This window comes from Acipenser ruthenus, chromosome 5, assembly GCF_902713425.1.
Source record: "Acipenser ruthenus chromosome 5, fAciRut3.2 maternal haplotype, whole genome shotgun sequence".
NCBI lineage: Eukaryota > Metazoa > Chordata > Actinopteri > Acipenseriformes > Acipenseridae > Acipenser > Acipenser ruthenus.
The window spans coordinates 4,624,884-4,650,553 of NC_081193.1; the positions used below are offsets into that span (position 1 = coordinate 4,624,884).

The window sequence follows — 25,670 nt, forward strand, 5'->3', positions numbered from 1 at the left end:
TAAATAATTCCTCAGTCGTGCTGCTAGAGCACTAGACAATGTAAACACTCCTAAGAAGCTTTGCCAAGAGCTGTTTTCTTTTTTAACCTCCCTCTTGCTATTTCATATCAACAGAACTTGATAGAGGAGACAGAGAGACAGGACAGGCTTGATGGAGGAGACAGAGAGACAGGACAGGCTTGATAGAGGAGACAGAGACAGGACAGGGTTGATAGAGGAGACAGAGAGACAGGATAGGCATGATAGAGGAGACAGAGAGACAGGACAGGCTTGATAGAGGAGACAGAGAGACAGGACAGGACAGACTTGGCGCAGGTTGCTGCTTTCTGGTCATTCGTTATTCTGACAGCCCTTGGTGAAGCAGCTATTGTAATGTAAATTGGAGCACCTGTTTCTCTGTGTGAGAGTGCTCAGGGGCTGTTTACTCCAGCTCTGTGTGTGTGTGTGTGTGTGTGTGCTTTGCCAGTCACTTTACACTGAGCTCTCAGACACACAGTTGTTCAGGCTTCCTGCTGTACTACAGGCTCCAAGGATATAGTCTCCACCACGCAACTTTGTGGATCCTTTTGTTGTAAGTACAGTAGGACTGGAATACTTTCTCTCTGCTGGGGTGTGTGTGCTCTGTGTTGAATTGAATGTGACGAGTGTTGTAGAGTATACCTGGTTTCACGGGGATGTATCCCTCAACCATTTGCCATTATATGGTAGTTTGCAGTGGAACTGTAAGGTTAGTTCCAGGGGACAGATAAATACTGTAGTGTGTGTATGAGTTTGTCTCTGGAGAAACAGCCCTCGTTGAATCTAGTGTGCTTTATTGCATTCATTCTTACTGTGGATCTGAAAACCAAAGAAAGCCATCGAAAAGAAAATGACAACACAAAGCTCTGCAATTCTGCTTGTAAGATAATGCAAATGTTTTCCACCTGGGGGAAACTTCAGTGTTTGGATTGAGTTCATTATGCTGCCTTCATTGCTGTTCTTACCTGTGTACACTACCCTTCAATAGTGTTGGGACATAGGTCTGTATGTTGAGGATGCAGGTACAGCACTGTACAGTAATCTAGCGGACAGTACTTCATTGAAAAACCATCAAACAAATGAAGATTTGGATACTGGGATGCATAACCTGTATTTTTGTTGCTCAGTTTGAATATGATTTCTGTTCAAGTAACAAATGACAATAAGCTTATTTCAGTGTGTGGTGCTACTGTAGATATTTTGGCAGATTTTGCAGTAACTTAAAGCATAATGTTTCGTATCCATGTGATTGTAAATGATTGCCTTTGTCAGACTTGATTATCAGGAAAGTGTAATTCCCTTAAGGGCAGTAAAAACGCCAGCTCAAAGAAAACAAATCCCCTTTCCTGTAAATAAAATGAGTGAAGATCCAGTTTGATCACAGACTCACAGGTAACTGTAGAATGTCTCGTCTGAACAGCCGTGAACAACCTGAGTGAAAGCACTTGCTGTTTTTGGTTCTATGGTTTATATGTGTCCAGTCATTGGCAGTTCTTTCTCACATTAACAGATATCAATTTGAACTGAATCTTCCTTAAAGGGGGTCCAGTGTCCACAGTGTAGCAGCATGATGGTGCTGTTTACAGTGCTCATCTGTCTGTACTGCTTGGGCTCCAGTATTAAACACATGTATTGTCGAAAGCCATTCTGTCTTCTGTGTGTACATGCATCGGCTAAGCCTACAACTCACAAGAATTTCTGGAATTCCCGTGGGAACATATTCATAAGTTGGGGAGGAATGACTTGGATACCAGGTGCATTATGTGACATGATAGTCCTTAATAGATTATTACAGACTCAAAGCGGCTTATTAAATATATCATGAAGAATCCGATCAACTAAGAAAAACCCAAAAGCATAACTGCTGTGTTGTTTTTATTGTAGACGTTAATGTATTCCTCTATCGTATGACTATTTTGGCTTTTGAGAGAAAAAAAGAAAGAACCCAATAGAGTGTGTAATGTGTAGCGTGTCTGTCCAATACTAACTGCACTGAAGGAGGCATCAGAACCGAGTGTGTGGCTTCACTGCCTTTTCCGCTGTAATGCACTGTGTGCAGCAGAATTGCAAAGAGACTGTTGCTTCAGTTTGCTGGTTTACATTTGCAACGGGGCTATTTGTTCTCAAAATATTGCTTCAGAATTTAGCATGAAAACTTCTGGCTTACTTCTCTGTCAATAAAAATAAAACAAAAACAAACACTGTCAATATTACCCATTATCATTTAGCAGCAAAACCTGGAATGGAGGGGAAAACTTCAACAGCTCTTATATTGAACTTTTTTGCATTTGTATTGATTTTAATATAGTATTGTAGCTAAACTAAAGCAGCACTAAACAATGCCATTTTGTACATACCGCCATCACGGCTTCAAGGGACTCTAAAACCTGCTGTTTTATTACCCTCCTGATTGCAGGGAGCACTAAAACATCTTCTATTGCTTTAAAACAATGAACCCTTCAAAATGATCTGTAGCATGTTGGGTGATCAACCTCCTGTGCTGCCACTAAGTGTTTAAGAGCAGTGTTTTCACAAACACAAAGCGTTGCTTTCTCAGCCTCTTTTCAAGGGGACAAACCCAAGCAGTCGGTGCTCAGTCTAACTGGATTATCTCCTCACATCTGCCAGTTTGCATTCATTATTCCACTCTAGCTTCGCACGTGGTGGCTCAGGCAGGGGCCCAGTCCTGATTCCTCTGTTTCTTCTTTTTTTCTTTTTTTTTATGCTCCCAATTTGGAGCGTAGCGAGGAAAGAAGCATTCCTGTTAATTAGGCTGCTAAGGAAGCATAGGCAAGGAGAACCCCTTTCACTGCTGAAATACAAGGGCCCAGCCTATTCAAAGATTATTTACTGTACAATGATGTTTCAATTAAGTTATCCATTAGACAATATCTTTTGAAATTGTATTGAAACTGTCAGTCTGAGTAACTAACATTGGTTAAGACCCTTATAAATGTTTATCACATTATCTTTGCACTGTATTTTAAGTTTTTCCCATGGTTCTACTATGCATTTATCATAGTTTACCCTGGTTTGCCATGTTCTTTAATATGCTTTACCTAACCTTGCTATAATTTACAATGCTTGTCTGTGCTTGACCGTGCTTTCACTATGCTTTATTACACTTCGCCATGCTTTTGCTAAGGGGGTCTCCACAACCAGCACTGTGGCACTGTAATACTCTAGTGGAACTGGAGGATTTTTCATTTGTTTTTCCTGACCCATAAGTTGGTTTCAGAAACATCCTGTAAAGTGTAATAAACAGGGTTCAATAAATTCAGGGAATAAAACAAATATGTTGAGGTATTGAACCAAAATCATGGTAGGGTAAATGCGCTTCAGCTTTCCGTCTCCCAAATTGTGATTGCATATCATATGCTGGGGTCTTGGTGTCCCATTTGAAGCCTAGCTCAATTACTTGCCAGGAAAGCGAATTAATTCAAGGGTGTTCCACAAAAATATTTATGCCTTCTTTTATACAAAAGGACCACCTAATTCACTGGGGCTTGCAGCACAAGCAGACAACATTTCAGCCTAGTGTAAAAGAACCATATGAAAGGCTTAAGAAGTGCATTGGGCAGCTGTATGGAGAGCAGTGCGTGGAAGGACTCAGTGATGTGATGAAGGAACAGTTCCCTTGATTGTGGTACAAGTTTATTCTGGTGAGGTCTTTGTTGCTGATTGCTTCAGGGCCATCAAACCAGAAAAGGAGCATTCCCAAAGATTATCAAGCTTTTTATCAGTGTTGCCAAAGCAGTGCAATTTACATTAACATGTGTGTTTATACTTTCTGTGCGGCTAGCTATTTGAGAGTCAAGGTTTGCCAATATTCTGTGTAAAACTTTACTTTAGATGTTTTTTTCTAAACTTTCCATTACTTTTAGTATTCTTTACTACACTTCTCTGTTTTATGTATGTATAAATGTCACCTACTATACTTTGCCATAAGGGTAGCTTCTTTTCAGTCTGCATAAGTTGAGCTTTGTCCTCTGCTTAGACTGTGTATGGATCACGACTTTGACGATTGGAAATGTGATTAATGCATGCACAGTACCATCCACCTTGCTCCACACAGAGAGGAAAGGAGTCTTACTATGAAGCTCTGTCAGTCATTTCCAGTACAGTACCAGCCACCTTGCTCCCACACAGAGAGGAAAGGGTTCTTGGTATGAAGCTCTCTCAATCATTTCCACTTTCTTTCTACATCATTATCCCACTAGATCAAATCTGCAGATAGTCTTGTCATTGCTATCTACTGACAGGAGAAAAGAACAAAGCAATGTTGTGCTGGAGTGCAGAATGAGGCACTTGGTTCTGAGAAGATAGGAGGAGTCACAGTGCATCTTTTACATATAAAATATCTGATAAAAATTAACTGCGTTTTTTTTTTAAAATTAATTAAGAGCAAGAATTCCTCATTAAAATCAAGCCTTTATTTTCTCTCCCAATAATCACACTGTTTTACCTTTGCGGGGGACAGACGGACTGACTATTTTTTGGCTATTTTACCCCACCTTCCTTAAGAAATGTCTTGGCACTGAATGTATAATCATCTCATCCAATTGGTAAAGCTAATATGCAGAGTGACCAATCACATCTTGCATGAGTGACCTCTGTCTCGGTCAGTGTCCTGACAGTTATGCGCTTGAGCTCTTCCCCTTGCGGAAACACATTGCCCCCCAGCGTGCTCTTAAGGAGCAGGCCTCGGAACCAGAACGGAAGCAGCAGCAGGTGGTGGAACAGTAGAACTGGCTCTTCATTGTTCTGTTTCAACATGTTGTTCAGTAACTGAATTATTCTGTGAGAATAGGACAAGTTAACTAGTCATTGTTAGTGTGCCATGCAATCCTACTATTAATGCTCCATTTTTAGATGACATCATAAAGACTAAAATGTCTTTTAAAGCAATGGACCTTATTCACAAAGCTTTCATGACTTATTAAAATACTTTTATAATCTGTGTTGATAAATTAAATCAAGTTTGGTATTCACAAAATCTGTCCTCGATAGCTAAAGAAACCAACAATGTTTTAAAACAGTTTTGTCAATGTTATTTTCATTAATCTTTCTGTTTATCAGTGATACTCTTTGTGAATCTTTCTGAATTCATGTGTTTCTTTAGGCATGTTTTCACAGTGGTTGACTGACAGTGCTGCAGTATGGTCCTTATTGAAAGGATTGTCATCAGTTTATACTCACCAGCCCCTCTATTCGAGCTGCAGCATGATGCCTTCTGGATTCCAGGCATACTGCTAGGATTCATTAAAAAAAAACAACTGCCATGGTATAGAGAAGTTATCCATGTGTTTGTATATCTTATGCCATGTTTCCATCTGAACCATGAAACCAATTTGTAAAACTCTAATCTCGTTCCAGCTGGCTGTGCCACCGTTTCCATCTGCACTCCAGACGTTACATAAAGGTCACCTCTTTGTGTAATGTTTTGTATAATTGCCATTTATACATTAATTCACCAGCCTCCAGCCTCCATTCTCCCTTCGCACTGGGTGATCATTAGTTGCTCCATCTGAGCTACTGAGTCTGGGTCAGAGCGGATTCTCTGGATTTCAGCCCCAGGTCACATCACATTCATATTGATCTGCTGCCAGTGGAAACAAAATCCATATCAAATCATATTAATCTCCGTCCCGTGGCAGATGGAAACAGCCAAATGACACTCAGTGAGAACAATCAATACCCAGCACCCTCCCTCAGAATGCTCAGAGATATCTCGTTCCACCAGGACAAATGGTACATCATGTGCAGATGCTTCCAACAACCAATGAACAGTTTATGAGGTGATCGCTGGTGCTGGGTATATAGCATGAAGGCTGGGACGCCAGATTGCCTGCAGTGTCTTACCCAGGCATAGTATAAAGAGGGACATACTGGGTTTAATTTGGTAAAGATAGATGGTCTAATGCACGGGGTCACTGTGTCTGCCCCCTAACCCCTCATCAAGGCAGCCAAACAATGTGCTTTCTGCGGCTCCTGGCTTACTGGGATACCCTCCTTGTGTGTAGCAGGTGTAGATAATGGTCGGGGTCCATTGACAGGACAGCAGAAAGGAGAATTGGTTTATGGTTACTGCATTCACAGCTGGAACGGGGTTCTTAGCTGATGCTAGAATGCCTTCATTCACCAGGATATTTTTTTTTATCATCTGAAAAAAAATAAAAACTGTTCCCTGATTCGCACCGTCCAGAATTGATTATTGTAGTTTACAGTGGATTTTTAAAATCTACTGGTGATCATGCCTCTTTTGAAATCCCACTGGCTTCCTGTGGAATCATCCTCTCTATGATCTGCAAGGTGTTCACTCTATAGTGAGGTGTATTTTGGTGGCCTGCTGCAGCAGGTATTTGCAAGCTATGGTCTGCAGAGCCTGGTTTGCTCTGGGGCTAAGTATGTGGTTATACATCTTTGGTGTTGGGCTGTTTAGCATCTAGCATCACTGTGGCTTGTTTAGGCAGTGTAATTGCTTATTTTGATTAAATGTCTGACAAGAAATTATCATTGGAAGTTATTGGTGTTGCCAAATAGCAAAACTAATCTGCTTATATCACAAAAATCTTCTGCAGTTTCAGTAGATGTACTTCAAGCGTCGGTTTCTGCATTTCTGCTGCAGTGCATGAAAATAATGAGCTATTGAAGAGTCTCTGTGTGGTCTCAGAACATTGTTAAAACGTGCTTAAAACACAACATGCCCAAGTGCAGTAAAAACAGTAAACATACTGTAATAGCCTTACCCACGGGCATGCCTATAACAGTGCAATACAGTATATCTGCAAAGCCTTAACTTCATTCAAAGATGATTTTGTTTTTGTATTCTCTTACTTTCTCTAAGCTTTGTGAGTGTGTTGAAACACAGGAATAAACCCCAACCCCCAAGCCAAATATAGGTGAAATAAATAAATTTTTATTAGGTCAGTCAGACGCATATCCTGGTTAAACATACAGTTTTTCAATAGCGTAAATAATAAATACATAAATACAATTCATGATGAGTCTTACTTTAACAGCCTTTATCTTTATTTCGCTCATTATCGTACCAGCGTTCTAAAGGTTTTAGTTAAGGAACAGCTTTTTATTGTGTTCTGTATTTTCTGTTTATCAGTTTGTAAAGAGCAGTTATCTTTGGAACAGTCTTGGAAAAGCAGCCTTTATGTGCAGCAATTAGCAAATCCAGACCTGCAGCAGCAGGCAAAAACTGGCACACTGACAGCTGTTTGGCCACCCCAGTTCCAAGTGACAGTGATAACGATACGTACGTATATTTCATTGCTGAAGTTTGTGAGATATGATTGTGCCAGCATTTAACTTCCAGACCAATTCAGTCTGGCATGAGGCAGGAGCCACGTACTGGACTGTTTGTTCACAAAGTTTTAGTTCATTCAGTACATGATGGGACTTGTAAAATATTTACCCTAATTTCCTTATACGTCTAGTGTCAAGAACAATCTTGACACTAGAAGGTCAAAGTTTAGATAGTGGCTTGTTTTGCATGCTCATGGTGTGCATTCTAATGTGTTTGCTGGGATTCAGTTGGAAACAAACAGATAAGATAAAACTTGCCATTAAAACTTGACCATTACAATCAGGTGTTGATTTATAGTTGGTATAAAGTGTTTTATTTATAATATGTACAATTGGTTTGTTATTTAAAATTTTAAAAGACAGTTAAATGCTGATGGCTGTTCAATCATTTTGATTTCTTATTAGAAAAATGTTTATCCTCAAGTCCTGTGATTCCTCAAAACATCATGCCACCTATTGTTTCTTGTTCCTGCACCTTGTTTTAAATCTTGTTTGGACGCTCAATGAGGTGGTGCGCACTGTACAGTAACACTGTGCAGGGTCACTGGAGCAGCACGCAGCAGCATGGATAGAGGGACAGGAATCTTGTTTGGGGGCGCAGTGAGATGGTGTGCACTGTACAGTAACTGTGTGCGTAATTTCCATGGATTCTGTGGATGGAAAGAGGACTGGCTTGACAGCAGGACGTGGGTTGCTGGTTGATTGATAATTGAGTTGCTGTGATGTGACATTCAAATTGAGTAGAACAAATGTGCCAGGCTTGAGGAATGATAGCAGGGCAATGTTGTGAAGCAAGCTTCACTGTTGCCTGTCCAGTTCTTACTCTGTGGATACATAGAAAGGACCAATTAGTCTTCAGTGCTTGCAGTCCAGGATACTGAATATTAGATATAAGCACCATGTTATCATAATACATTTTACAAACGGGCACAATTTCAAGATTTATTGGCACTGCTTTCTACCACACCTCTGGCTATGTGTTATTAATATGAATTTGTTTCTTTCAAATTCAACCTTGTTTTACAATTTGTTAAGCAATTACTAGCCGCATTGCAATACAAATTCTACTTACCGATAAGGATATCTGATCTGGAGCATCAGACAAACAGAGAGCCCTGTGCTGTTTGTAGTGGGAAGCATTGGGTCCTGGTTAGCTGTGAGTATCCGCAGCTGTCTGCCAGGAAACTGAGAATTCTGTTCTGCCACCCACGAAAGAGGAATCATGACAGATTTCCTTCCATGCTGTCTCCCTTATCAGCTTCTGCCTGTCAGACTTATGTAATAATTATCTGATTGTACCAGTCTATACTATAAGCAATTGAGCCATTCAAAAGTCCACCTGCATCACTCGTCAGAGGAAGGGCTTGTTATCGGAGCAGTCTGAGCAACATGCTAAGTCTTGGGGTTAACCCTTTACCCTATACTGCACCCAGCATTGTTCAAACCTGTGACTGAATGCAAAAGAAAGGTACCAGCGTGTACATCATTTCTGATCCAGGAATGCTTTTCCAAGTGAAAAGGTTCATAATTACTTTAAAGTCGATCTACATGGCAGGGTTAAACACGTTTTCACTATCTAATACAGTACTAATATTAAAGTTAAAACATTTTAAAAAATGCATTTGTAAGCTAAAGTGGTGTATGTGGCTGGGCTGAAATTAATAAAATAACAAGCACACTCAGAAATACTGACTGAAAATACTTTCAGTGCTCAAGGTCACGGAGGACAATTTTCTAGTAAAGTTGCCAGCTGCTGTGAAGATTTACTGCTTTCTAAAGTGGGTGTGACTGAAAGAATTCAGAAGAAATGCTATTTTATTATTACAAACTCATTTATGGACTGTGCGAAGCTTGGCCCTGGTTAAGCAAGTCTAAGGATCCTGCTTAAGGACTTGGACTGCAGAGCTTTGAAATACATTTAAAATGTATTTAATATATCTTGTACCTTTTTATGAGGGTTGCAATCGTTCTGCGTGGTTCTTCTTGCAAGTTCAGAAGCTGTTCTGCAGTTCTAGTTTCTACCATAGATGGCGCTGACTCTTACTACTTTAACCCTGTAATGTCCAGAACTGTATCCCTGTAATACAATGCTTAGCCACCTCTCTATATTGTTATTTTTTAATTCCAGCCTCACAAGCCAGTATTTTTCCTATGCAGTACATTATGTGTTGCAGGCAAATATTATTGTGTTTAGTACAAGAAACAGAATCTAGTTACATAAATAAAGTAGCTTTTCTCATTTAAAAAATGCCTGGGCATTACAGGGTTAAAGATTGGCTTACCCAGCCTGCTTTACTGTGCTCAGTGTACTGTATGTCTATAGCTGGACACTAGAACTGAAAATCAGCTTGTGAAACCAAGTCAAGCAGAAGAAATGCATGCGTGCATTTGAGGAAGTTCAATAAGAACCACATGAGATGATTGCAAACAGCATAGTAAGGTATATATAGGCTTGCTACTTTTCGATATTAAAAGTGGTCTGTTAGTACTGTAGTTTCACCCTGTTCTGACAGATCTTGTTGACTGAAGCAGCTACAGCGCCTGTCATTCGAAGCACCTACTTTTAAATTAGCAGGTTAAGGTGTATGTAAGCTTTTGTTTTAGGTATACGGTGACGGTTACTAGTTTGATTTGAAAATAGGGAGCAAGAGAAAAACACTTAATGAATATTGTGCACAATACCCTGGTCGACAGCTGAAGTCTCCACGGCAAGACGAAGCGGGCCCGTCTGCCTTGCCTTCCAGCGACTCTGAGTCGGGCTGTGCTGAAGCAAGAGACGGGGAGCTCAGACTCTGAATAATAAGTGCAAGTTAGTTCTGTTCAGCTATCTAATGTTACGTTCTGTGCATATTATTTTTACTTGTATATATTTGGAAAGTCGTGGCTGCAGTCTGGATATTTTATGCTGAACTAACTTGAGGAATACCCCGTGGAGCGATATTTTGTGTTTTCTGTACAGATGTAAATGTAATTTACCCAGCTCTCTTTATCATGAAAATCAAAGTTAATTAAATTGTGACAGCAGCATGACTACAATATAAATTAATTCACACACTTATTGAATAGTAATTGTTACTAGCCTTCAAGCAATGGGAAGGTACTGTGTGTAATGAGACAGGTGTTAACATGACAATTACTGTAATGGCTGCAAGCTTTAAGAAGTGCAAATCCAGATTGCCCAGACCTTGGGCTGTTGTATTTCTCATGGGTTTTAGAGAGGTATACACTTCTCGAGGGGCATTCATAGGTACTTCATGGTCTCCCGGTTTCAGAGTTTAAAGAACAGTTACTTCACAAGTGCTTTTTATTCGATCTCTACATATAACCCTGTTCTAGCCTCGTCTGAGATCAGAAGTCAGGGTTGGGAATGGTGTAACCCTGTTCTAGCCTCGTCTGAGATCAGAAGTCAGGGTTGGGAATGGTGTAACCCTGTTCTAGCCTCGTCTGAGATCAGAAGTCAGGGTTGGGAATGGTGTAACCCTGTTCTAGCCTCGTCTGAGATCAGAAGTCAGGGTTGGGAATGGTGTAACCCTGTTCTAGCCTCGTCTGAGATCAGAAGTCAGGGTTGGGCATGCTCGTTGAAATAATCCTCTCTAATAGCTCTGGTTGCGTTTTGAAGTTGTGTCGCACTGCCAAAGTGGAGATAGAGCCTGTCCCTGCTCGCATTAAACCAGCAGACTGCCCAGGACAGGACTCTGAACGAGATCCCAGGCACTCCCCACTATCAATGAGTTACTATATTAATCCTCATACACTTTCTTGCATATTTTATGAAACAGAGTAACTAAATCCGACCTGCATTTTCTATGAGATTTACCCATCTTTGTGAGAACATGGACATGTTCAATAATACTAAAAGAAAATAAGAAGACAATGTTGTTGAGAAGTTTGGCAGTCTAAACTAGTTTCTTAGATTTTATGATTTGAGTGTTTGAATTTGACGTATTAAAGAAAAGCTTACAAATCTGATTGACCCTTGAAATCTTCATTTAACGAAACCATTAGAATTTATTATCTGCAAATATTAATATTATCATATCTAATACATGCATATAGCAGTTTTTACACAGTACTGCTATTTCTCAAATAATCGCAGGTGTGAAATTAAAACATTAAGCAACCGCCACTCTGTGACAATTAAAAACTAGAATTTAATTAATAACCGAAACCTTCAGAGACGCAGGAGAATTCCACATGAAGTAACGAACCCCAAGTGTCACACAACATGCCTCCAACCCACTGGACCGACAATCCAGTGCTCCTATCAGACATGCCACTGGCTTATTAGTGTAGCCAGGTAGGGCGTGTGATGAAAGACATGGTTTGGCAGCCCACATAATTCAGCATGTCCCCCAGCTGGAGCATACCTGCATTACACAAATCCTTCCACAGAGACCGAAGGACGGAGCACGCGCTCATCCTCTCGGACAGTAGTGAAGAGTGTCCTGATGATGGAGTGCTTGTAACATTTCGACACAAGTTCTTGATGAGGCTTCTCATAGGCACCGCTAGCTACAGTAGCTGTCAGCGCTTGTGTTCAGTAAGTCAGAGGAGCCCAGGCTGTAATCTGCTGTCTACACATGCTTGGCAGTCTGTGTTGCTAAGATCCATAGAGTGTTGCTGAAACAACCTGACCAGTGCTCTAATTCAGCTGTGTTTTCCTCCACCCCTTATCCAGTGTATTCGAGCAACTCTCTTTATAGAAGCGATGCATGTCACCTTCTATTAAAAGTCTTTTCTGAAAAACTAAAATTAGACTTTTGATTTACTTCAAGTATGATCCATGTGACCGATCTCACTCCTTGATAAAAACAACATTCTGTTTCTTAGGAGATGCTTTGCATTGGGTTTCCCTAACAGATCTCCAGCAGCCCATAACCCCCACCAGACGGAGTAGAGTGCCACGATATTCCAGCAGCGGTGGTTTTTCAGAGGGATTAAAGTGCATTTCTGTGATCAGTGTTGTAGGTCTTTGCCTTTAGCACACATGTCTTTTTAATGCGGTGGTGGCTTACAGTTGTATCAAATACTTTCCTGGAGCAATTCTGTAATGTACACTAATCTCTCAGGTGTAATCTGTAGTGTAATCACTTTGGTGTTTTAACCTTTTTGTTTTGGATTTATAATTTCTATTATTTTCAGATGGTAACCAAATTTTCCTTTTGTTACAACTAACCTTTTGAGGTACTATAATAAAACAATTAATGTTTGCTGTTTTTCTTTAGAATACCAGGCCTAGTTACTTTGTTATTGAAGGGATCTCTTCTTCTAATGTTGATGTAGTGGAGGCAGGAGTATGTAAGTACACACGCACACGCACACGCACACGCACACGCACACACACACACACGCGCCACACTTTGGAGTTTTGCATATATCTGGAAAACCACTTGTCCAATTTTGAAGAAAAGATTAGAAAAGATTAAACTTGTTTCGGTCTGTTCTATTGCCTCTCCTTATGTCGGACTTCATATTCTTCATTTTTAGAGAACCCCATGACGTTTTCTTAGCACAAGTTGTTTGGTGTATCTTAACCTGGGAGTACACAGAGGCTGTCTGTCTATCTGTCTGACGATCTGTCTTATACGAAGGCTCTAATTTAGAATTTCCAGGAGAGGCACGGATCCAATTACTTATTGGCAGGAACTGTCTTACGATAGCTGTCCCCTGGAACATTGAGATCAAATACTGAATGTACAGTAACACCGCCAAGTATTTAGCAATCACAGTGGTTGTAATATTATGGAGTAGGACAGTGTTGCACAACACTGACTGGAATACAGGTAAAGGCAGACAAGCCAGAATTGGTCTTTCACTTTAAACATCTGCAACTAAGCTGGCATTTATAGAAAATAATGCAAATCATCGATTTCTGATGGTAAAATGTGCTCGCATACATTTCAGTAGAAAAGCACTCTGTTTTCAATGGGGTCCCAGAGAATCAAACACTGACAGTAAATTACTAACAGTGTTGGGGAAGTTCCTTTCAAAAAGTCATCTATTACAGTTACTGCAAAGTAACTAGTTACTGTACAGTTACAAATAGTTACTTCTCAGGCACAGTTTACATTTTACAGAGATTTTTTTGGTCAGGCTGCAACTCGAAATATTCTTTGAAGATCCAGCTATTGAACCCACTCATTCCCTCGTCTGGCGCCATTTTCTGGCAAGATGATATGAAAAGCACGTTCATGTGACGCTTTGTTCACAAGAACTCCCATTTTCAGTTGGAATTCTGTTGCATAAGTACTGTGCTTGAAACGTACTATCAGTGTACTGTGCTTGAAACGTACTATCCGTGTACTGTGCTTGAAACATACTATCAGTGTACTGTGCTTGAAACATACTATCCGTGTACTGTGCTTGAAACATACTATCCGTGTACTGTGCTTGAAACATACTATCCGTGTACTGTGCTTGAAACGAACTATCAGTGTACTGTGCTTGAAACGTACTATCAGTGTATTGTGCTTGAAACGTACTATCAGTGTACTGTGATGCAGTGTTTTATGTAATATACTGCAGGAACAACAGGAAGAGTGCGCAGAGGAGAAAGAGCTCCGTGCCAGACCGCTCCGCAGAGATAAATCATTGAACTCGTTTATACCGGATGTAACATTGCAGGAGATGACAAGTTGAAGTATCTGTCAGGATCTTGCGATTATGTTACCTGTGCCTTTTGGGCCAGAAGAGACAGAAAAGGCAAACTGCGTCTTGTGAGTCACAGTGTCTGTGGTTAGAGGTGTCGTCACTCTGATAACCGCAAACTGTTAGATTGTAGTATCATTGACACTTCAGCCTACTCTACTGGCAGAGCTGAAGACTCTACGGACTTACTTGTAAATGGAATCCAGCAGGGGGCAACATTAGTGTTACAGTACAGCCTGGGCTGCTAGGAAGCTTGTAAAATAATGTGATATCTTGTAACAATTGTAAGTCGCCCTGGATAAGGGTGTCTGCTAAGAAATAAATAATAATAATCCTGTCTGCTTGAGTTCTTTACAGCTGTAATATGAGCTGTCTATCACCTAGAAGCTCCTTGTATTGTGACGAGGGTTTGAAGAGAACACTTACATGTTGAATTTCTTCAGACTGCTGTTGCATAGCAACACTGTTTTATTGTCTGTTTATTGGGTCCTGTCCACAGCTTTGCCCTGTGCTGTAAACCCCTGCAGCCCATTGAACTGTAGCAAAGAAGGATGGTTATACCGGAGAACAGGTTTTACACGCTGGAATCGTTGGGCCCAGTTCACACAACTTTGACTGTCTTAAGGAATGGTTCTCGATGAGTTTTGAACCTTCAAAAGAACATGTTGTTTTTTGTAATTTCTTATCTTCCCCTGTTGAAGGTTAAACATTCTCCTTGGATGAGAGTGCTTTGAAAATGTAAAACAAACTTCTAACCCTCTTTAAAACAGGTATGATTGAATTGACTGATTGTTAGTAATCAGAAGAGTCATTAACAATCATTAGAGCAGTCCTGAAGTTTTGAGTGTGTGAGTTAAAGCCTTTTTGTGAATATAGCCCTTGATTCATGGGATCCTGGAATAAATGGGACCAGTATACGTGTACTTAAAATAGTGACTACAAGTGATAATGACTAGCGGAGTGAATGTACTGTATTGATGAAGAACACAGCCTTGTCTGTCTCCCTGATATTTCATGCAGCTCTGAATTCTAGTTTTCAAGCACTATTTTCAGTATACTGATCCCATTCATCCTTGATAACAATAATAGACTGATGAACAGAAAGTCATTCACAGAGTCATGAAGTACTGGCATCAGCTTTTCTCTAATTAGCAACCCCAACGTCAACACATACAGCTATGGCCAAAAGTTTTGCATCATATATCATTTTAGGATTGAGACATAATAAAAAAAAAATATTAACTTAATCTTGATATTTTATTTAACATCATGTAATCAAAGAAATGATATCAAAAAAGTCTACCGGAAGCCATAATAGTAGTACAGTATTTCATGTTAGATTTTGAAATGCCAATTGTTGTCAGTTTGTCATTAAGTATATGGAAAACTACAAAGCTGTACGCAATTCAATATGTTAACATAACATTATTCAGCAGGTTTCATTCGACTTTATGAAGCAAAGTTAGTTCACTCAATAGGGTAATGCAAAACTTTTGGTCATAGCTGTATTTAAGTAATGGGTTAAAAAAAAAAGGAAACAAGGTTCTAAAGCTGTTGATGTTGTTCTAAAGCTATTGCTGTTCCTTTGGTTGCAGGCATAGAAGATGTCATAAGCAGAGGGCTCTACCTGACTTCAGGAGGCCTCTCTCTCTCTCTCTCTCTGTGGAATATGAAAGCTGGGTTCATTGCGTTCGGCCTGGACTGACGGAACTTGACCACCGGTTGCCCTGGAGACGCCCCTTCTCTTCTAATTCATGAGCCAGCAGGAAGCGGCAGTCACTGTGCTTTCAGAACGGCTCCTCATAGCAGCGCACAAAGGCCAGGCGGATAATGTGGTGCAGCTTATTAACAAGGGCGCCAAGGTAGCAGTAACCAAGGTAACAGGAGAAATGATAGATATCACATTCCCTGCCATGTGCAGGGAGCAACTTTTTATAGAGTTTTTTAAAATACCACAAAAGGAAGAGAAGTTCATTACTGCTATCAGTGCAGTATTTTGTCACATCTTTTTTGTGTTTATAGACCCTTTCCTCTTCTTTCGATCCCGGCAGGTGTTTTGGAGTTGTAAATGTGTGCAATTTGTGCAGTGTTGCATATTTCGATTTAATAGATAATATTAAACAATAAGATATTGGCATTCGATATTAAAATATGTATGTTTATGTATTAAAATCCAGTACAGCAAAATACAATACACATTCATGTCAAGCATGAATAATTATAGTATGGCTGATTTTCCATAATACCTATTTCATGCTAACTGTTTGCATTATTATTATTATTATTATTATTATTATTATTATTATTATTATTATTATTATTATTATTTATTTATTTCTTAGACGCCCTTATCCAAGGCGACTTAAAGTCGTAAACAAAAATAATTATATTTGTGAGTGTGGCTGTGGCCCTTGAAGCACATGATTTATAGTTCTGAGGTTTTGATGACAGCTGGTTAGCAGTTCCTGATTCTTTCTTAAAGACAGTCCAAGCATGATCCCTCTTTCCTGCCTCCTCACCTGACCACCCCTGTGCCTGGCTGTGCATGGCGGCTGAGCTGACTCACATTATGTGTGAGTCAGCTGATTTGATTTAGGCTTCAGTCGTTTGTTACAGACATGCAGATGTTTAACCCTGTTAGCTGTTAATTAAAAAAAGGTTTTGATGTGATCTGAAGAAGACAGAAACTTGGAACAGGGGTCAGTGACATGTCAACGCAGGTGTCATTGCAGGGAGGTGAACACAGAAAGGGAGTTCAGAAACATTTAACCCAGGACAGGAGCCACAAAAGAGCCTTGAACATAAGTCAAAATGGGTCATTTCTGGTTGCCTGGAGACCACTGGCTCTTGTTCTAAATCAAGTCACCTTAAATGGGGCTGAGTCTCCCCTCCAAGCTTCAATGAAATGTAACTCTCCTGGCTGATGCTGTGCCAGCCATTCACCTCTCAGCACAGTGCTTTCACTTTGCTGTTGTGTTTAGAGGGTACTGTCAGTTGAGTACACAGGGTTTACATTTACTGACCTCTTATCAAACTAAAGCAGCAGTGTCAGTATTTTACTTTAAATCAGATTGGTTTTTTTTGCATTATAATGTGTTCTTATGCAACTTTGAGCAGGAATGTTTCCTGCTTTCCTCATATATTGTGTCTGGATGTTTCACAGTCATATACCCAGCTGTATTTGTCCCTAAAGCCAGACATTTCTGCTTGGATGTTATTAGCTACTTGCCTTACAGACATAAGAACATAAGAAAGTTTACAAACGAGTGGAGGCCATTCAGCCCAAGCATTGGATGTCACAGAATCATTGGATGTCTAATGTTGAATTCAGCTAAAACAGACGTTATGCTAGTGGGCTCACAGAACCAACTAAAATGAAATGTGGGATTACATGAGCTCAACCCTTGCATTCTCTCATCAAAACTTTAAACTAGAAATTAAGAGTTTGGGGGTCATCTTTGATCCTGATCTATCATTTGAGACTCATATTAGAGAAGTGAAGTATATTTTTACCATTTGAGAAATATAGCCAAACTTAGACCAATTATTTCTGTATCTGATGTTGAGAGACTAATGCATGCCTTTGTTTCATCTAGAATTGATTATTGTAATGCACTTTTTATCCCAAAACGTGTGGTATCCCGTTTGCTGCTTGTTCAGAATACCGCCACTAGAACTCTGACTAAAACCAGGAAAAGTGAGCATATTACCCCTGTTTTGGCCTCTTTACACTGGCTCCCTGTGCAGACTAGAATCGATTTTAAGATTTTGCTGTTAACTTACAAGGCTCTGAATGATTTAGCACCTAGTTATTGCAGGAGTAACTGACCCTGTATCTTCCAAACCGCACTCTGAGATCACAGGATGCGGGGCTGCTGGTTATTCCTAGGGTCAACTAAAGCAACATGGGAGGAAGGGCTTTTTCTTGTAGAGCTCCTAAATGATGGAATGCTCTGCCTTCGTTTGGCAGGGAAGCTGGGACCGTTACAGTTTTCAAGTCAAGACTAAAAACGCAGTTTTATAAAATTGCTTTCTTATCTTAGTGGTTTTTAATGTAACTTTAAAATTGCTGCTTTTGTATTATTATGTGTGTACTGTTATTTAAATGGCTTGACTGTGGCAATTGTATGTGTGACATGCTATACAAATGTATTGTGGTTTGTTCTATTTTTCTGCTATGTACTGTACGGTGCTTTGCGATACTTTTGTATAAAAAGCGCTATGTAAATACAATAAATAAATAACATATACCGTGCTTTCCTGGTATACTACAGGAAACATTTATAAGGTAGCATTCGTCAATTCATTAATAACTTGGGTTCATAGATTCTAAGGTACAACTTATAAATTGTAATTCCAGTAATAAAACAGCTTTATTACAGAGATGAAAGCACTACCTGAAACATTTGTCTATTTGACCTAGTTTTTTATTTTACCCTTGAATCCATAAAAAAAGAACAGTAAAGCAGAGAGGAGTAAATCATTGTAAAATAATGTGATGAACTTTTATAGGCCCCTAACCTTCAGCCAGACAAGCAGAGTCTGTTCCTGTTTTTAAATCTAAGAAACTCTCTTTGAAAAGGCATTCCCTGGTACACTGCCTTGAGGCAGTGAATTGATTTTAAATAGCTGACTAATAACTAACATGTTTGTTATTCATTTTAAACTAGTACGTTTGTAATCCTATTTGCTGTGCTGAAATGAGTTCAGCACTTTTGAGTGGACCTGGTCTTGAAAGGCGTTTTATAAGTGTTACTGTATTAAAAGCAGGCTTATATGTGATTTGTATTTCTTCTCAACAGAACGGACGTACCCCGCTGCACCTGGCTGCCTACAAGGGCCACACTGAAGTGGTGTGCATTCTGCTGAAGGCAGGCTGTGATCTGGACATTCAGGATGATGTGAGTGCCTTGTGATTACAGCCTGCTGCTGTGTTCTCTCTTACTAGCTGCAAGCCTTCATCTGCAGTCTTATTAACAACCCCCTTATCATACAAGGGAAGTCTCTCTGTTGTACAGCATATAATGAGCCATTATACTATAGTTAAACAGTCTTCTTATTTTGTATGGCAATAAGCAAGGGATATTAACATTAACAATGTCAAGTTTATGTTAGTGGTGACAAAATATCTCCATTTAAAGTGTTACAGAACACATTGTGTTACCTTTACTGTGTCTCGTGTTGTCTGAACCACAGCGTTATATTATTCAACATATTGCTGACATTTGTAATCGCACATCATGGGTCATAAATCAACATTTCCTCGGGAGCGTTCGCCAAGAGAAAAAAAAACAAAACCTTCAAGGAGCACAGCGTAGCCAGATCACACTCCCTCCTGCAACATGGCTGGTCTTGTGTTCCCACAATACACCACTCATTTCCATGAACTGGATATGCTACGATGTTTAGAAGAAAAAAAATCTTTCTCCTGGCGAATGTTGCTGAGTAAAAGTTGTAAAAAGTATACCCCTTGCTTATTTACCTATACAAAATATAAAAACTATCAGGTTAAAAAAAATACTGTGATATGGACAGTAGAGGATACAGCAAAGGTAAAGGCAAAGTAGCATGCTTCTTGTAAACTGCAGGGGGTTCTGGGATACTTTAATCTTACCTGTCCATTCACTGTCTTTTAGGTTTGCAAATGTTATTTTTTCATTGCAATGATAATATGCATTTGAAGTTTTGGTTTCCTCTCCCCATTGACTTCCTAGGCTACAGGAAATAGGACCGTACATGATGTAACACAATTTTCTTTGTGTGGTACGCAAGTGTAAAGATTACCTGTTAAAAAAAATTAAGAAACAACTAAAAGCAAACAATGTTGTTATGTTGTGATGAGACATAGGGAAATGTTTAATGTCTTGGTGGTTTAGCTTTTTCTATGCAGCTGTGTAGAATATCCTTAAGTTTAGACAGGCCTTTGACGCTCCACAGCTACTTGTCGGTAGTGTGTACAGTACAGTTTTTACTGTTTCCATCTGTAATAAACATGGATGTTGTCGAGGGTAAGTTTAGGCTTGCTGATTTGGTATACTGTTTAATTTATCTTTTAATTTACATTTTAAAAAATAAAGGTATATAAAAAAGTTGTTTTGCAGGATAAATGTATTGTCCCCACTCATTCACAGAGATTATACAGCACTACCTATTCAGCTGCTTTCTGCATATTCATACCTTCCAGACATAAGGAAGCTTGCGTCCTTCTATATACCTGGGTATTCTTTTTTTACCATATTTCAGCAGAGTAGAGTGAAAGAAAACAAACTCTCTTATCTTTGTGGTTGCTGCCTCCGTCCTGGAATTGTATATGACGCCCCAGCCCTGTTCATGCAATGCCCATCTGATTTTCCTACAGACATCTCTTATGTTCTTAGAGAAAATAAATCTAGTAGAAGGATGACCTCCAGTGGCCTAGAGTGGGATTATTATGACTACCAGCCAGAAGAGGCCAGCTCTGTGGCCTTTGTGACCCCATGGCACACGTTTTCCTTTACACCAACCAATCCCAAAACTTACCACAACTCCAGTGCAGTCTCTGATTGGTCAATGAGCACTCACACAGCCAGGTCCAGTTCCACAGGAGTAGCCAAGGATACAGTTGCCATGGACAACAGAAACCAGGAAGACAGTGTTAAGGCAATACTGTGGAGCAAGGCTAAGAGTGCACCTAGAAGATCTGAGGCAGTGGCGGAGGTTAGAAACACACAGGGGGATCCTGCAGCACCACCTTCTCTGACTGCATGGCTGTAGTTGCTTGGCAGTGCCTGAATAGTTGCAATTAATACATAGCTGCTATTGAGCTGCTGAAAATGTGCATGTTGGGGGCTAACGCTTGCTAATGGCTTTCAAACCAGATCTCAAGCACTAAACTTTATTTTCTTCTTCTTTTACATCCCGCCCCTGCTCTTATAAATGACTGCAAACACCCTGTTATTTTATAGAAAATCTGTTTACAACAGCAATCGGCCCACTACTTTTTGTTCTTAATGAATTCACTCTAACCACCGTTGAGCCCTGCCTTATCTTTTTAAAGTTTATTTTTATTTTTTTATTTCACACAGTTATTTAAAAACTTTTTCTTTTCAATAAAATAAAGCTTGGTATTAATTTAGCTTTCCTAGACTGTTCTCAAAGAAACCAGTTAACAGTTTGTTCCTGGGGATTTCTTTGATGTTCTGTAACCTTGCCTGTACAGATCAGAATCTGAGCCAGGAAACCCAACAGCTAGTGCTGGGCATTGCTGAGAGAGCAGTGAACGGCACAGCCACTGTACATTTCCTTGCTGTGTCTTTGCATTGTGACAGAGTGAGCAGACAGCCCTGCATCGTGCAGCGGTAGTGGGGAACACTGATGTCATCTCGGCTCTGCTCCAGGAGGGGTGTGCTCTGGATCGACAGGACAAGGTAAACTTTCCAGGACTTGCAGTGCGATGCTGGAGCATAACTGGATTATAACACTTACATGGTGAATCAACAACATTTCATAAAACAATATTGAACAATATATAATGTACTAGCATAGATGGTCTGTGTGGGTCATTTTCCTTCGTATTTATTGTATAATTCTGTAGCAATTCTGTCTATGCGTATGCATAAGTATTCTTTACTATACTGTATAAATGGGTGTGTACCTACAAATCAGCTGATGTCACTGAATGCATTGCATGTTTATCCTACTGATTCTGTCATCCATTTTATTACACAATTCTTATGACTGGAAATGATTTTTGGAACAACTTTAACATTAGTATTTGCCAAACTAAAAGAACTAAATCTAGTCAGTCTTGAACAAAGAAGACTACGCGGCGATCTGATTCAAATATTCGAAATCCTAAAAGGTATAGACAATGTCGACCCAGGGGACTTTTTTGACCTGAAAAAAGAAACAAGGACCAGGGGTCACAAATGGAGATCAGATAAAGGGGCATTCAGAACAGAAAATAGGAGGCACTTTTTTACACAGAGAATTGTGAGGGTCTGGAACCAACTCCCCAGTAATGTTGTTGAAGCTGACACCCTGAGATCCTTGAAGCTGCTTGATGAGATTCTGGGATCAATAAGCTACTAACAACCAAACGAGCAAGATGGGCTGAATGGCCTCCTCTCGTTTGTAAACTTTCTTATGTTCTTAACTGTAAACCTTTTTCCATATAATGCTTATTATTACTTGATAATGCTGGGGATATAGTAGGTAATGTTCGGATAGCTACAGCTGCTTAAAAAATATGTCACAAACCTTAATTTGAGACTGTACATTACTGGCATGCTCACAGTATGTTACTGGCTTGCTCACAGTGTATTACTGGCATGCTCACAGTACATTACTGGCTATCACAGGGCTGCAGTGTTGTGCCCATGTGTTCTTCAGCCCTCTTTATCACTAGACTGCAGTGTTGTGCCCATGTGTTCTTCAGCCCTCTTTATCACTAGACTGCAGTGTTGTGCCCATGTGTTCTTCAGCCCTCTTTATCACTACACTGCAGTGTTGTGCCCATGTGTTCTTCAGCCCTCTTTATCACTAGACTGCAGTGTTGTGCCCATGTGTTCTTCAGCCCTCTTTATCACTACACTGCAGTGTTGTGCCCATGTGTTCTTCAGCCCTCTTTATCACTACACTGCAGTGTTGTGCCCATGTGTTCTTCAGCCCTCTTTATCACTAGACTGCAGTGTTGTGCCCATGTGTTCTTCAGCCCTCTTTATCACTAGACTGCAGTGTTGTGCCCATGTGTTCTTCAGCCCTCTTTATCACTAGACTGCAGTGTTGTGCCCATGTGTTCTTCAGCCCTCTTTATCACTAGACTGCAGTGTTGTGCCCATGTGTTCTTCAGCCCTCTTTATCACTAGACTGCAGTGTTGTGCCCATGTGTTCTTCAGCCCTCTTTATCACTAGACTGCAGTGTTGTGCCCATGTGTTCTTCAGCCCTCTTTATCACTACACTGCAGTGTTGTGCCCATGTGTTCTTCAGCCCTCTTTATCACTAGACTGCAGTGTTGTGCCCATGTGTTCTTCAGCCCTCTTTATCACTACACTGCAGTGTTGTGCCCATGTGTTCTTCAGCCCTCTTCATCACTACACTGCAGTGTTGTGCCCATGTGTTCTTCAGCCCTCTTCATCACTACACTGCAGTGTTGTGCCCATGTGTTCTTCAGCCCTCTTTATCACTACACTGCAGTGTTGTGCCCATGTGTTCTTCAGCCCTCTTTATCACTACACTGCAGTGTTGTGCCCATGTGTTCTTCAGCCCTCTTTATCACTAGACTGCAGTGTTGTGCCCATGTGTTCTTCAGCCCTCTTTATCACTAGACTGCAGTGTTGTGCCCATGTGTTCTTCAGCCCTCTTTATCACTACACTGCAGTGTTGTGCCCATGTGTTCTTCAGCCCTCTTTATCACTACACTGCAGTGTTGTGCCCATGTGTTCTTCAGCCCTCTTTATCACTAGACTGCAGTGTTGTGCCCATGTGTTCTTCAGCCCTCTTTATCACTACACTGCAGTGTTGTGCCCATGTGTTCTTCAGCCCTCTTTATCACTACACTGCAGTGTTGTGCCCATGTGTTCTTCAGCCCTCTTTATCACTAGACTGCAGTGTTGTGCCCATGTGTTCTTCAGCCCTCTTTATCACTAGACTGCAGTGTTGTGCCCATGTGTTCTTCAGCCCTCTTTATCACTAGACTGCAGTGTTGTGCCCATGTGTTCTTCAGCCCTCTTTATCACTACACTGCAGTGTTGTGCCCATGTGTTCTTCAGCCCTCTTTATCACTAGACTGCAGTGTTGTGCCCATGTGTTCTTCAGCCCTCTTTATCACTAGACTGCAGTGTTGTGCCCATGTGTTCTTCAGCCCTCTTTATCACTACACTGCAGTGTTGTGCCCATGTGTTCTTCAGCCCTCTTTATCACTACACTGCAGTGTTGTGCCCATGTGTTCTTCAGCCCTCTTTATCACTAGACTGCAGTGTTGTGCCCATGTGTTCTTCAGCCCTCTTTATCACTAGACTGCAGTGTTGTGCCCATGTGTTCTTCAGCCCTCTTTATCACTAGACTGCAGTGTTGTGCCCATGTGTTCTTCAGCCCTCTTTATCACTAGACTGCAGTGTTGTGCCCATGTGTTCTTCAGCCCTCTTTATCACTACACTGCAGTGTTGTGCCCATGTGTTCTTCAGCCCTCTTTATCACTACACTGCAGTGTTGTGCCCATGTGTTCTTCAGCCCTCTTTATCACTAGACTGCAGTGTTTTGCCCATGTGTTCTTCAGCCCTCTATCACTGAGTCTTGCCTGTGTTTTTATAGGATGGTAGCACTGCTTTGCATGAAGTTTCTTGGCATGGATTCAGTCACTCTGTCAAACTGCTGGTCAAGGCAGGGGCAAATATTCATGCAAAGAATAAGGTAAAGATATCAATCTCAAACATGCATGATTTTTATATCCCATTTTTCTAATAGCATTATATCATTAGGTGAAATTATTTCTCATATCACGTAGTGTTTTGCTGGTGCTTGCGAGTAAACTATTGTCTCAATCTTGGCTATTAAATTGACATACAAAACATACATCATATTACAAAAACAATAATTCAAATGAAATGATATGTTATCGAATGTGTGTTTTGAAATGAGAGTGCCCACATGCAGTTACAGTAATGTTACATTATTATGTTTTTATATATATAAAATGCTATCAGCAGGCAAATACTGTAGCTACTGTATACTGAGCTGTCTTTTCCAGTGTGGGATGCCTTGTAGAAACATATTCTGCTGTTAGTCATTAACATGAAGGCTTGTGGCAGTCTAAGCAGTCACTGCTTGTAGTCCCTTATAAAGTTTACAAAGCTATATTTGCACAACAATGTAGCAGTTTACTACACCATAAATACCATGTTTTTTGCCATGTTTTTCTATACATTTTTGGGATGTATCATGTATGCTCGTGATTTAGCACAATTTCCCAGTGCTTTATCTATGCTATTACCACAGTATACTGCAATACTAAAGTAAACCATGCAGCGTTGCTGAGCATCAGAAGAACAGAGGCATCTACACTGAGGGGGAGCCCTACAGAGTTTCTCTTGTCTCTTTGTCTCTGTAAGGCTGGGAACACAGCTCTGCACCTGGCCTGTCAGAATGGCCATTCCCAGAGCTGCAGGCTGCTGCTTCTGGGTGGATCCAGGCCAGACACCAAGAACAGTGTAAGTTAAGGGTGTGTGTGTGTGTGTGTGTGTGTGGGGGTGGGTGTGTGGGGGTGTCTTAGCAGCTTGGCCTGTTTTATGGAACTTGGAATTCACATTCTATGTAAACGTGACATTAAATAAAATGCAGAGTGGTTTTAGCCATTGTTTGATATTATTTGGAACAGATCAGAAGGTACACACGGGGAATCAGATTTACAGTACCGGTATTTACTTGCTGTTGAGGTGACACTAAACATGATAAACACACCAAACCGGGTATTGTGAGACCAGCATGTCAGTCTAAATGTGCCCTTCCGTCTTGTTCTTTGTTGAGTGCAATAGATAAGTCATTTATTTCCAGTGTATTTCTCATTAAACCATTGTTGCTTTCAGTTGTATCTGGTTTGGTTTATTCACCAGGGGTGTGGGGTGGATTTGAGTTATTCATTACTAGCACCACCATAGTTTCTTGTTGCTAGGAATGTAATTCTGCTAATAGAGAATGCAGTTATAGAAAC

At 40.4% G+C, this 25,670-nt stretch overlaps 1 protein-coding gene across 5 annotated transcripts in view; it reads left to right on the plus strand.

Moving 5' to 3' along the window:
* The window catches only part of LOC117402904 (ankyrin repeat domain-containing protein 6-like), a 49,144-nt gene that overhangs the window by 14,801 nt on the left and 8,673 nt on the right, over positions 1–25,670 (plus strand). Inside the window, exons 1-6 of one of the 5 annotated variants that reach the window (XM_034004527.3) lie at positions 485–571; positions 15,579–15,860; positions 18,786–18,884; positions 21,291–21,389; positions 24,275–24,373; positions 25,072–25,170. In XM_034004527.3, the coding sequence (XP_033860418.3) occupies positions 15,738–15,860; positions 18,786–18,884; positions 21,291–21,389; positions 24,275–24,373; positions 25,072–25,170 (519 nt within the window). In that variant the 5' untranslated portion in view covers positions 485–571; positions 15,579–15,737. Of the gene's footprint in view, positions 1–484; positions 572–15,578; positions 15,861–18,785; positions 18,885–18,914; positions 20,680–21,290; positions 21,390–24,274; positions 24,374–25,071; positions 25,171–25,670 lie in introns of those variants that run through there. The other 4 variants (XM_059023555.1, XM_059023556.1, XM_034004524.3 and 1 more) reach the window with 4 other exon arrangements.